Source organism: Bos mutus, chromosome 15 (assembly GCF_027580195.1).
Source record: "Bos mutus isolate GX-2022 chromosome 15, NWIPB_WYAK_1.1, whole genome shotgun sequence".
Classification (NCBI taxonomy): Eukaryota; Metazoa; Chordata; class Mammalia; order Artiodactyla; family Bovidae; genus Bos; species Bos mutus.
This window is the reverse complement of record NC_091631.1, coordinates 63,681,144-63,695,800: the sequence shown is the minus strand read 5'-3', so window position 1 is coordinate 63,695,800 and position 14,657 is coordinate 63,681,144. Positions and strand designations below refer to the sequence as shown.

The window sequence follows — 14,657 nt, the reverse complement described above, 5'->3', positions numbered from 1 at the left end:
CATTGACTCAATGAACAAGAGTTTGAACAAACTGGGAGATTCAGAAGGACAGGGAAGTCAGGTATGTTGCAGTCCATGGGGTTTCAAAGAGTTTGATACGACTGAGCAGCAGAACAACAACGTGATCACATGTGACTGAGGTGACTCATATTTATAAGTCCTTATTGCGTGCCAGGCATATGCTAAAGGATTAAGAAAGATAATCTAGAAGAATAATATTGTTATAACCATTGTAAAGTAGGGACTATAGGGACATTGCAGAAAGATTAAATAACTGCCTGTTATTATTATTTACAATACTACTACACTTATTCTGATTATAGTTCAGTTTAGACACCCAGTCGTGGCCGACTCTTTGCAACCCCATGAACTGCAGCATGCCAGGCCTCCCTGTCCATCACCAACTCGCAGAGTCCACCCAAACCCATGTCCACCAAGTTGGTGATGCCATCCAAACATCTCATCCTCTGTCGTCCCCTTCTCCTCCTGCCCTCAATCTTTCCCAGCATCAGGGTCTTTTCAAATGAGTCAACTCTTCGCATCAGGTAGCCAAAGTATTGGAGTTTCAGCTTCAACTTCTGTCCTTCCAATGAACACCCTGGACTGATCTCCTTTAGGATGGACTGGTTTGATCTCCTTGCAGTCCAAGGGACTCTCAAGTCTTCTCCAACACCACAGTTCTAAAGCATCAATTCTTCAGTGCTCAGCTTTCTTTGTAGTCCAACTCTCACATCCATGCATGACCACTGGAAAAACCATAGCCTTGACTAGACGGACCTTTGTTGACAAAGTCATGTCTCTGCTTTTTAATAAGCTGTCTAGATTGGTCATAACTTTCCTTCCAAGGAGAAAATGTCTTTTAATTTCATGGCTGCAGTCACCATCTGCAGTAATTTTGGAGCCCAGAAAAATAAAGTCTGACACTGTTTCCACTGTTTCCCCATTTATTTGCCATGCAGTGATGGAACTGGATGCTATGATCTTAGTTTTCTGAATGTCAAGCTTTAAGCCAACTTTTTCACTTTTCCTCTTTCACTTTCATCAAGAGGCTCTTTAGTTCTTCTTTGCTTTCTGCCATAAGGATGGTGTCATCTGCATATCTGAGGTTATTGATATTTCTCCCGGCAGTCTTCATTCCAGCTTGTGCTTCCTCTAGCCCAGCGTTTCTCATGATGTACCTTCATATAATTTAAATAATCAGGGTGACAGTATACAGCCTTGATGTACTCCTTTTCGTATTTGGAACTAATCTTTGTTCCATGTCCAGTTCTAACTGTTGCTTCCTGACCTGCATACAGATTTCTCAAGAGGCAGGTCAGGTGGTCTGGTATTCCCATCTTCTTCAGAATTTTCCACACTTTATTGTGATCCACACAGTCAAAGGCTTTGGCGTAGTCAATAAAGCAGAAATAGATGTTTTTCTGGAACTCTCTTGCTTTTTCAGTGCTGCAGTCCAGTGCTGCTTGTCTGCAAAGAGTCGGACATGACCGAGCGACTTCACTTTCACTTTTCACTTTCATGCATTGGAGAAGGCAATGGCAATGCACTCCAGTGTTCTTGCCTGGAGAATCCCAGGAACGGCGGAGCCTGGTAGGCTGCTGTCTATGGGGTCGCATGTATTCGGACACGACTGAAGTGACTTAGCAGTAGCAGCAGCATGTTAGCAATCTGATCTCTGGTTCCTCTGCCTTTTCTAAAACCAGCGTGAACATCTGGAAGTTCACAGTTCATGTATTGCTGAAGTATGGCTTGGAGAATAATGAGTGTTACTTTACTAGTGTGTGAGATGAGTGCAATTGTGCGGTAGTTTGAGCATTCTTTGGCATTGCCTTTCTTTGGAATTGAAATGAAAACTGTCCTTTTCCAGTCCTGTAGCCACTGCTGAGTTTTCCAGATTTGCTGACATATATTGAGTGCAGCACTTTCACAGCATCATCTTTTAGTATTTGAAATAGCTCCACTGGAACTCCATCACCTCCAGTAGCTTTGTTCATAGTGATGCTTGCTAAGGCCCATTTGACATCACGTTCCAGGATGGCTGGCTCTAGGTGAGTGTGAGTGATCACACCATCATGATTATCTGGATAGTGAAGGTCTTTTTTGTACAGTTCTGATTATAGAACCCAAGTTTTTAATCATTATACCTTTCAATATCTATGACTTAGTAGGGCAAAGAATGGTTTGAACTTGATCCTGTTTACAATGTAAGGTGTTTTGAGGATTTTAAGCCAAGACATAAATAAGTAAATAAAATTTTTGTTTTAAAAATATCCCTCTTGCTACAGTTTATTGTGAAGAAGGTTTAGAGAAAGTGCCTTGAGATACAGTTGAAAACTGTTTTATATTCTATGTGGAGTGCATGCTAATTTAAACATTTTTTTTCATGGGTGAGTTTCTGGGATTTATTTTTGTTAATAAAAATAAATTTTAATTCCTAATTTAAGTAATTAGGAGTTTCAGATTAACATATACACACTCTTGTGTACAAAACAGCAAGCAAAGACCTACTGATTAACACAGTGAACTATACTTACCATTCTGTTATAACCTATAATGGAAAAGAATCTAGAAAGAACACACATATACACATACACATACATATGCACACATGTATATAACTGAATCACTCTGCTTCACACCTGAAATCAACACAATGTTGCAAACCAACCACACTTTAATAAGATAAATAAGCTTTTAACAAGTTTTTTAGCATTATCAAAACACCATTATCACACACCCCTAAATGAACAGTATGTCAGTGGTGTCTAGCCAAAGACCACTAGGGACACACAGAATTAAGTTGGGTTTATTATATAGCCGTAAAACAGAATGCAGAGCATGTTGAACTGTGGGATATTCTCAATAAGAGACCATTAGAAAGACTCATTAAAAGAAATTGATTATGTATGCGTGAAACATACATAATTTTATAAATTTGTTACCTCTATAAAAATAAATTAAAAAAATATTTTTTAAAGAGAAGGGAGAAAATTGTTCTCCATATACTTATAAGCAAATTGGTGGTAAATTTAATAGAATGTATGCAAGGCAATGGCACCCCACTCCAGTACTCTTGCCTGGAAAAGCCCATGGATGGAGCAGCCTGGTAGGCTGCAGTCCATGGGGTCGCGAAGAGTCGGACACGACTGAGCAACTTCACTTTCACTTTTCACTTTCATACATTGGAGAAGGAAGTGGCAACCCACTCCAGTGTTCTTGCCTGGAGAATCCCAGGGACGGGGGAGCCTGGTGGGCTGCCGTCTATGGGGTCACACAGAGTCGGACACAACTGAAGCGGCTTAGCAGCAGCAGCAGCAGCATGCTAATTTTGTAGTGAAAGTTGTTCTTAACCTCTCTGTGATTTAGTTTCGTCATTTATATATTGAAATGATACTGATTCCCTCCTCAAAGGAGTGTGAAAATAAAAAGTGTCAGTCTCTGTCATGTCTAACTCTTTGTGACTGCCAGGCTCCTCTGTCCATGAAATTCTCTAGGCAAAATTACTGAAGTGGGTTGCCATTTTCTTCTCCAGAGAATCTTCCACGCCCAGGGATCGAACTCAGGTCTCCTGCATTGCAGGCAGATTCTTTATTGTCTGAACTACCAGGGAAGGCCATAGGAGTATAAAACAGTCAAATTGCATAGAATTGCACATAGTAAATACTCAATACACTTTATTTGTGATGATGATGATAATAATAAATTGACCTCTGCGGTTCAAGCTTAAATTTTAATCAGTTTTTTCTTTTTAAAAATGTTCATGTAATAGTTTTATCATAGAACTTATAGATGTAACTTCAGTATGCCGTAGTATTATCGGACACAACTGAGTGACTAACACTTTGATTTTACTTTTTTCATGACACTGTACAATAAACTGAATAAACCACTGCCTTCTCTCCACTACTTTTATTTTCATTTTTTAGTTTATGGGAAAAACAGATGGAGATTATTACACTCTGGATGACATGTTTGTCTCCAAAGCAGCTGAGAGAGAACGTTTTGGTGAAGAGGGAGAGAATCAGAGGAAAAAAGCTATTGCTGAGCACCGGAGTCTTGCTGCACAAATGGAAAAATGTCTTTATTGTTTTGACAGTTCTCAGTTTCCCAAGCACCTTATTGTTGCAATAGGTGTTAAGGTAAGAAATACAGTGTTTATTATCCTAAGGAAATGCTTCTTTCTCCATATGCTTCTAAGGTTCTCAGTAATCTGTCTCTTACTCTGTGTTTTATATATTTTCTTTTCTAAGTTCCCATGATTCTTAGAATTTTCTTTAGATTGAGTATAAATATTCAAATGATATGAAACTCATATTTCATGTAATTCCACTCTACAGCTAGGCAGCATTGAGTTGTGCTTCAGGCCCTAGACTCTGGATCCAGACCACGTGAATTCAGACCCTTGCTCTGCCATTTCCCATCTGTGTGATCTTACTTTCATGTTTGGCACTTAAGTCTCAGTATTAAAATTGCTTCAGAGCTACTTACTTTAAAGTAGCTTCTGCTTCTTCCCTTACATTCTCACAAAATCTTTTTATTTCTGTATAGACTATCTCATAATTTGAAGAAGTTTATTGTACAGTTTCTGCTTAGTAACCCACTGGGGATTGGTTCTTCAGTCCTTGTATATGAAAATCCACAGATGCTCAAGTCCCAGTCAGCCCTTCATATTTGTATTTTGTTTTACTTGTTGAGTGTCTCCCTCAGTAGTCTGTTAGTTCCATGAGTATAGGTAACTTTTACTTATCATTGTATACTTGCATATATCCCATTATATTCAAACATGTATGTTTATAGTCACTTCTTTTGATAAATATTCTTGTTGTTCAGTCACTCAGTCGTGTCTGACTCTTTGCCACCCTATTGACTGCAGCACACCAGGCTTCCCTGTCCTTCATTGTCTCCTGGAGCTTGCTCAGACTCATGTCTATCGAGTCGGTGATGTCATCCAACCGTCTCGTCCTCTGTCGTCCCCTTCTCAATAAATATTAAATATCACTTATTTAATAGCCGGTAATAATAGTCATTTATTTCCGCATTTGGCAATTTAATCCTTATGTTAAGTAAATAGTTATCATGTACCAGATGTATGCCAGAACCTAATTAGTCACTGGGGAAAAGTAGAGAATCGAATATACTTGTGACAGAGCACAGTAATGATTGCCCTGATTTAAGGAAGTGTTGTTACAAAACAAATATAGAGAGGAAATGTGGGAAATGATGAGAGGTTATTTTTTGAAAAGCTGATCTGAAAGGCTTCTCTGAGGAGATATTTTAAAGGTATGAAAGTAAAGCTATGAAAGATGAGAAGAAGCAAGCAACATGAAAATCTGAATGAGTAGTGTTTCAGAAAGAGGTATCAGTGAGTGAAGACATGAGATGGGCATTTATGGAACAGAAAAAAAGAACCCAGTGTAGCTAGAGTGGAGTGAGTGAGAAAAAGTGGTAGGAAAAGAAGTTGAATGAATGAATGCTAGTTTCAAAAACTAATATTGTGGAGAATATACATATACATATTATTTGTTTCACATATACACACAGCACCTACATAGCCAAAGAACTGGTATTGACTTTTTCATTACAATTCTAGTCTTTAATACCTTTAGGTCATTAAGACCGTCAGTTTATCAGTTTGAATTTTGGTTTCTTTAACTTTTAATTTTTCATTACCCTTCTTTTCCATTTCTTTGTTTTCCTCTAGACTTTATCAAAAGTGTGTGTGTGTTAGTTTCTCAGTCCATGTTCAAATCTTTTTGACCCCATGGACTGTAGCCTGCCAGACTCCCCTGTCCTTGGAATTCTCCAGGCAAGAATACTGGAGTGGGTTGCCATTCCTTTCTCCAAGACTTTATAAAAAAATAAAAGTAAAAAAGTCCATTCAAAATTTAATCAATCAAAAACCCTTAACCAATCTTACCAGATACTTGTATTAATTTTCCCATGTTCTTTTCTAGACTGTTAAATAAACATTTATATTTTCATAATTAGGACATTTTGTATAAATATTTCATTCCCCTTCAGTCTGGCCCCTACCTTTACCAAATGTAAGAATAAATTCAGTTTAGTTCAGTAGCTCAGTCGTGTCCGACTCTTTGTGACCCCATGGGCTGCAACACATCAGACCTCCCTGTCCATCACCAACTCCTAGAGTTTACTCAAACTCATGTCCATTGAGTCAGTGATGCCATCCAACCATCTCATCTTCTGCTGTCCCCTTATCTCTCCTTCAGTCTTTCCCAGCATCAGGGTCTTTTCAGATGAGTCAGTTCTTCACATAAGGTGGACAAAGTTTTGGAATTTCGGCTTCAACATCAGTCCTTCCAATGAATATTCAGGACTGATTTCCTTTAGGATGGACTTGCTGGATCTCCTTGCAGTCCAAGGGACTCTCAAGAGTCTTCTCCAACACCACAGTTCAAAAGCATCAAATCTTCGGTGCTCAGCTTTCTTTATAGTCCACCTCTCACATCCATACATGACTACTGGAAAAACCATAGCATTGACTAGATGGACCTTTGTTGGCAAAGTAGTGTCTCTGCTTTTTAATATGCTGTCTAGGTTGGTCAAAACTTTTCTTCCAAGAAGTAAGCATCTTTGAATTTCATGGCTACATCTCCATCTGCAGTGATTTTGGAGCCCCAAAAAATAAAGTCTGTCACTGTTTCCACTGTTTCCTGATGTGTTTGCCATGAAGTGATGGGATCAGATGCCATGGTCTTAGTTTTCTGAATGTTGAGCCAAAGCCTTTGACTGTGTGGATTACAATAAACGGTGGAAGATTCTGAAAGAGATGGGAATACCAGACCACCTGACCTGCCTCTTGAGAAATCTGTATGCAGGTCAAAAAGCAACAGGTAGCACTGGACATGGGACAACAGACTGGTTCCAGATAGGGAAAGGAGTACTTAAAGGCTGTACATTGTCACCCTGCTTATTTAACTTAGCAGAATACATCATGAGAAACGCTGGGCTGGATGAAGCACAGGCTGTAATCAAGATTGCTGGGAGAAATATCAATAATGTCAGATAGTCAGTTGACACCACCCTTATGGCAGAAAGCAAAGAAGAACTTAAAGAGCCTCTTGATGAAAGTGAAAGAGGAGAGTGAAAAAGTTGGCTTAAAGCTCAACATTCAGAAAACTAAGATTATGGCATCTGGTCCCATCACTTCACGGCAAATAGATGGGAAACAGTGGAAAAGAATAAATTAAACATAAAGTAACAAAGTTTCCAATAATTCTGTATAAAAAGTTTGGGTATTTTTCAGTGACTGCATTTTCCCAAATGCACTGAAGACAGGCTAGGTCCACACAGGCACAGAGGTGTGAAGTATACAAAACTTCTGTTTGCCTCCTACTTTATAGGCTATTTCCCATAGTAGGCATTTCTCAATTAGTGAAACAAACTCTTGGCCAGCAAAGAGACGTTTTCTATTTTCAACCCATACATTGTTACACAAATTCCTTTTCCTCTCCTACTGTGAGGTAATCCACATTTTTCAATTAGAAGGTATTAAATTTTAATTTTATACTTTTTAATGCAAAAAGGCAAAATGGCTGTCTGGGGAGACCTTAAAAATAGCTATGAAAAGAAGAGAAGCGAAAAGCAAAAGAGAAAAGGAAAGTTATAAGCATCTGAATGCAGAGTTCCAAAGAATAGCAAGAAGAGATAAGAAAGCCTTCCTCAGCGATCAATGCAAAGAAATAAAGGAAAACAGAATGGGAAAGACTAGAGATCTGTTCAAGAAAATTAGAGATACCAAGAGAACATTTCCTGCAAAGATGGGCTCGATAAAGGACAGAAATGGTATGGACCTAACAGAAGCAGAAGATATTAAGAAGAGGTGGCAAGAATACACAGAAGAACTGTACAAAAAAGATCATGATGACCAAAATAATCACGATGGTGTGATCACTCACCTAGAGCCAGACATCCTGGAATGTGAAGTCAAGCGGGCCTTAGAAAGCATCACTACGAACAAAGCTAGTGGAGATGATGGAATTCCAGTTGAGCTATTTCAAATCCTGAAAGATGATGCTGTGAAAGTGCTGCACTCAGTATGCCAGCAAATTTGGAAAATTCAGTACTGGCCACAGGACTGGAAAAGGTCAGTTTTCATCCCAATCCCAAAGAAAGGCAATGCCAAAGAATGCTCAAACTACCGCACAATTGCACTCATCTCACACGCTAGTAAAATAATGCTCAAAATTCTCCAAGCCAGGCTTCAGCAATATGTGAACTGTGAACTTTCTGATGTTCCAGCTGGTTTTAGAAAAGGCAGAAGAACCAGAGATCAAATTGCCAACATCTGCTGGATCATTGAAAAAGCAAGAGAATTCCAGAAAAACATCTATTTCTGCTTTATTGACAATGCCAAAGCCTTTGACTGTGTGGATCACCATAAACTGTGGAAACTTCTGAAAGAGATGGGAATACCAGACCACTTGACCTGCGTCTTGAGAAACCTATATGCAGGTCAGGAAGCAACAGTTAGAAGTGGACATGGAATAACAGATTGGTTCCAAATAGGAAAAGGAGTACGTCACCCTGCTTATTTAACATATGCAGAGTACATCATGAGAAATGCTGGGCTGGAAGAAACACAAGCTGGAATCATGATTGCCAGGAGAAGTATCAATAACTTCAGATATGCAGATAACACCACCGTTATGGCAGAAAGTGTAGAGGAACTAAAAAGCCTCTTGATGAAAGTGAAAGAGGAAAGTGAAAATGTTGGCTTAAAGTTCAACATTCAGAAAACGAAGATCATGGCATCAGGTCTCATCACTTCATGGCAAATAGATGGGGAAACAGTGGAAACAGTGGCAGACTTTATTTTTCTGGGCTCCAAAATCACTGCAGATGGTGTTTGCACCATGAAATTAAAAGACGCTTACTCCTTGGAAGGAAAGTCATGACCAACCTAGATAGCATATTGAAAAGCAGAGACATTACTTTGCCAACAAAGGTCCATCTAGTCAGGGCTGTGGTTTTTCCTGTGCTCATGTATGGATGTGAGAGTTGGACTGTGAAGAAAGCTGAGCGCTGAAGAATTGATGCTTTTGAACTGTGGTGTTGGAGAAGACTCTTGAGAGTCCCTTGGACTGCAAGGAGATCCAACCAGTCCATTCTAAAGGAGATCAGTCCTGGGTGTTCTTTGGAAGGAATGATGCTAAAACTGAAACTCCAGTACTTTGGCCACCTCATGCGAAGAGTTGACTCATTGTAGAAGACCCTGATGCTGGGAGGGATTGGGGGCAGGCGGAGAAGGGGACGACAGAGGATGAGGTGGCTGGATGGCATCACTGACTCGATGGACGTGAGTTTGAGTGAACTCTAGGAGTTGGTGATGGACAGTGAGGCCTGTTGCACTGTGATTCATGGGGCTGCAAAGAGTCAGACACGACTGAGCGACTGAACTGACCTGAACTGAACTGAAATTTTAATTATAAAGTCAATTTTCCAATTAAGGTATTAAATCTTCTTTTTGTCTCTTACTGAGCATCAGCTGATCTGTTTCTTCCTCTTGGGCCAGCCGTATCATTTTTATTTCATTTTAACACTATTTGAATCGTGTTATTAACACTATTTGAATATATTGTTTCTTGATCTGTGTTTCATTGTGCTATTTTAGCTCTAACCAAATACTGTCTCTTAATTAGTTTCAGACTTTCATCTGTGAATATTTTAATTTAGAAATGTTTGAAATATTGATCTGATGTAATTTCATCTGTTTCCTACAGTATCTGACTTCTTATCCTATCTGTTGTAGACAGTAGATTATTTTATTAATCTGGGTAAACAATAAGATATTTATCCTTTTAGTTATTACCCAAGTTAATTATATATGATTATGAGTTTCAGAAGAATTACTTTGTGTTAGGTGGTAATAGTTAACAGTATTCTAAAGCAATTCAGTCATACTCACTCTGCTTGAATGTCTAATATTTAAAGGTAATGTCTTAAATACAAATTTCTTAAGGAAGCTATATTAGTACTCATTAGAATCAAACAGTTATTTTAGTTTCTGATCATAAATTGTCCCTACCTTTTCCTTTCTTAAAAATAAAAATTATCTATCCCCTTCTTGTCCTAACAGTATCCTTTACTTTAAAAAGTGCTTTGATTTTTAATAAAAGACAGCATAAACAGATAGATGATTCCATGTTGCTGGATTGTAAGAATCAATATTGTGAAAATGACTGTACTACTAAGTGCAATCTACAGATTCAATGTGATCCCTATCAAATTACCAGTGACATTTTTCACAGAACTAGAACAAAAAATTTCACAATTGACATGGAAACACTAAAATAGCAAAACCAGTCTTGAGAGAGAGGAATGGAACTGGAGGAATCAACTTTCCTGACTTCAGACTACACTACAAAGCTAGTCATCAAGACAGTAAGATATGGCACAAAAACAGAAATATAGACCAGTGGAACAAGATAGAGAGCCTAGAGATAAAACCACACACCTATGTGTACCTTTTTTTTGACAAAGCAGGCAAGAATATACAGTGGGGCAAAGATAGCCTCTTTGATAAGTGGTGCTGGGAAAACTGGACAGCCACACAGCTACGTATAAAAGAATGAAATTAGAACCCTTACCAGCACCATAGACAAAGATAAAATTAATTAAAGACCTAACCGGAAACTATAAAGCCCTTACAGGAAAACACAGGCAGAATACTCGATGACATAAAGCAAGATCCCCTATGACCACCTACTAGAGTAATGGAAATAAATATAAACAAGTGGGACCTCATTAAACTTAAAAGCTTTCACACAGCAAAGGAAACTACAAACATGGTGAAAAGACAACCCTCAGAATGGGGAAAAATAATAGCAAATGAAGCAACTGACAAAGGATTAATTTCCAAATCAAGCAGCTCATCAACTCAATATCAGCAAAACAAACAACTCAATCAATAAGTGGGAAAAAGATCTAAACAGACATTTCTCCAAAGAAGACATACTTCTTTGTGGCTAACATACTTCTTTGTGGCTAACAAACACATGAAAAGATGCTCAACATAGCTCATTATTAGAGAAGTGCACTTGTTTGTGGGTTGCTGACCTGGGAATGTATGTCCTAACGATAGTGTACCTTCACGTGTTACTAGTCTCTTTGTGGTTTCTTCTTTATGTATTTATTTGCAAAATATTGTTTCTGCTAGTATTCAGGTTGTTCTTATAGATAGTTGCTCTGTAATTAGTTGTAGTTTTGTTGTGGCTGTAGGAGGAAGTGAATTCAGGGTCTTCCTACTCCACCATCTTGGTCACCTCTCCAATGCTTATTCCTGATATTGCTTTTAATTGTGAATATTGTTACGATTTAACTGTAAGTTTAAGTATATATAGCCATATTCATATACACTCCTAGTTCTTCACTCAAATACCAAAGAATTTAAAATTTGCATTATTTTGTAAAGCAATTAATCAGTTAATAGATAAATGTTATTCAGTTAATTCTCTTATATAAAGTTTTTCTAGCTAAAACCTAACCAAAAAGTTATAGAAAATAAGATCAAGCCAGTTTGAAGAATATTTATGGTCCTTATGAATACCTTTTGCTTTCTACATGTATAGTAATTGACCTTTTTGACTTAAAAAAAAAATACAGTTTGTGTAAAATGGAGAAATAGTGCCAGCTTCTAGGTAATGCATAGAACTTAACCAGTGCTGTAAAGCCATGTAGAAGTTATGTCTCTTTTCTTAGCTAATGATTAATAGGCATCAGTTTAACTTCCATTTCATTACCAGGTCTTGTATGTTTTTTTTTCCCTTGCAAAATTTGTGTTGTTTCATGAGCTCTGAAGACATGTAGCTTTCTCAGATGAAGGATAAAATGTCAATCATTCTCCCCTTTGGTAAGTTTCATCTTTGAGGTATCTTACTCAAAATTGAGACTTCTGCAATAAATTTCTGGTTTATTAAAAGGTATCTTCATGGCTTTTAAAATTTTAAATAGTGAATATCTTTAAAGTATTAAAGTATAATATATTATGACCAGGTATATTAAATGTTAGCCATATTGACCTACAAGGGGCTCATCTTTCAGAACTGAGAATAAATAACAAGAGCATTTCACCTTTGCATCTTTTTTCCCCATAGGTTTATTTATGTTTACCCAATGTGCGATCTCTTACTGAAGGGCACTGCTTGATCGTCCCTTTGCAGCACCATAGGGCAGCTACCTTATTGGATGAAGACATCTGGGAGGAAATTCAGGTCAGCATGATAATGCTCATAATCTTTGTTATGATCCATAGCAATTTTTACACACTATTGTGACAAATTCTAACAAGTTTTATACCTTCATTCAATGATTTTACATTCTAAATTTAAACACATACACATTTCCATAGTTGTGTATACCTGTGGGTCATGGTGTTTTCACCACTCACTACATTTTTACTTTATTGAAAGCTTTAAACAATTATTTTTAATGAGGTAATGATTGTCATATAATGTACTAGTTTCAGGTATACAACTGATAGCTTTTGGCTATTAAATTAACTTTGACCAACTAATTATATTTATTTAAAATAAAAATCAGTGTTTAAGATTTCTAATATTTGCTTTTGTGGAACATGAAATAATCATTTTTGCCAAGGTAAGCTAATAGATTACAGCCAAAAAGAAGGATGTTTTCAGATAATAAAAAGTAATTTTTGGAAGATAGTGATTTATACTTAGTGATTGTTATATTTTCCTACAATGGCATTGACATTTTCTGCTACTGTGATAGTGTCATGATTTTGTTATCAGGCTACATTTCCACACTTTTCCCTTATAGCCTGGCTGATATTTGGATTCAGGGATTTTGTGTGTGTGGTGTGGAGTGAATCTTCAAGAACTTGAAAGGCACAACATGGGTGAAATTGCTGCTACGTGATTTCAAGACCTTATACTCACCAAAACAGGAAGAGAGAAAAACCACTTGTTTTTCCAGTGGTTGACAAGTGAATAGGGGTTATAAGAACCCCTAATTAGAAACCATGAACATTTTAAGACTTCCTAAGAGACTAATCATGGGTCTCTTTAGAAGATGGGTCATGGTAGAGAGTTCTGACAAAATGTGTTCCACTGGAGAGAATGGCAAACCACTTCAGCATTCTTGCCTTGAGATCCCCATGAACAGTATGAAAAGGCAGAAAGATATGACACTAAAAGATAAACTTCCCAGGTCCAGTAGCCCAATATGCTACTGGAGGAGTGGAGAAATAGCTCCATGAGGAATGAAGAGGCTGAGCCAAAATGGAAACAGCACCCAGTTGTGGATATGTCTTGTGGTGAAAGTAAACTCTGATGCTCTAAAGAACAGTATTGCATAGGAACCTGGAATGTTAGGTCCATGAATCAAGGTAAATCGGAAGTGGTCACACAGGAGATGGCAAGAGTGAACATTGACATTTTAGCAATCAGTGAACTAAAATTGACTGTAATGGGTGCATTTAATTCAGATGACCGTTATATCTACTCCTGTGGGCAGGAATCCCTTAGAAGAAATGGAGTAGCCCTCACAGTGCAAGAGAGTCTGAAATGCAGTACTTGGATGCAGTCTCAAAAATGACAGAATGGTCTCTGTTTTTTACCAAGGCATACCATTCAGTATCACAGTAATTCAAGTCTTTGGCCCAACCAGTAATGCTAAAGAAGCTGAAGTTGAACGTTTCTATGAAGACCTACAAGACCTCCTGGAATTAACACCACAAAAAGATGTCCTTTTCATCATAGGGGACTGGGATGCAAAAATAAGAGATCAAGACATCTGGAATAACAGACAAGTTTGGCCTTAGAGTAGAAAAGGAAGCAGAGCAAAGGCTAACAGAGTTTTGCCAGGAGAACGGTCTAGTCATAGCATACACATTCTTCCATCAACACAAGAGACCTTTCTACACATGGAGATCACCAGATGGTCAATAGCAAAATCAGATAGATTATATTCTTTGCAGTCAAAGATGGAGAACCTCTATAAAGTCATCAAAAACAAGATCAGGAGTTGACCGTGACTCAGACCATGAACTCCTTATTGCAAAATTCAGACTTAAATTGAAGAAAGTAGGGAAAACCATTAGGCCATTCAGATATGACCTAAATCAGATCTGTTACCTTTATTCAGTGGAAGTGATAAATAGATTCAAGGGATTAGATCTGATAGACAGAGTGTCTTAAAAATTACGGACAGAGGTTTGTAATATTGGACAAGAGATGGTGATCAAGACCATTCCCAAGAAAAAGAAATGCAAAAAGCAAAATGGTTGTCTGAGAAGGCCTTACAAATAGCTGAGAAAAGAAGAGAAGCCAAAGGCAAAGGTGAAAAGGATAGACCCATCTGAATGCAGAGTTCCAAAGACTAGCAAGGCGGGATAAGAAAGACTTCCTAAGTGAACAATGCAAAGAAACAGAGGAAAACAATAGAATGGGAGACACTAGAGATCTCTTCAAGAAAATTCAAGGTATCAAGGGAACATTTCATGCACAGATGGGCACAATAAAGGACAGAAACGGTATGGAACTAACAGAAGTAGAAGGTATTAAGAAGTTGCAAGAGTACACAGAAGAACTATACAAAAAAGATCTTCATGATCCAGATAACCACAATGGTATGATCACTCAACTAGAGCCAGGTGTCTTGGAGTGTGAAGTCAA

General features: G+C 37.9%; 1 protein-coding gene across 2 annotated transcripts in view; it reads left to right on the top strand.

The window, feature by feature from the left end:
- CWF19L2 (CWF19 like cell cycle control factor 2) overlaps positions 1-14,657 on the top strand; it is a 139,982-nt gene that overhangs the window by 92,882 nt on the left and 32,443 nt on the right. For both annotated transcript variants that reach the window (XM_070384286.1, XM_070384285.1), the window contains exons 13-14: positions 3,927-4,139; positions 12,117-12,233. In XM_070384286.1, the coding sequence (XP_070240387.1) occupies positions 3,927-4,139; positions 12,117-12,233 (330 nt within the window). The remainder of the gene's footprint in view (positions 1-3,926; positions 4,140-12,116; positions 12,234-14,657) is intronic.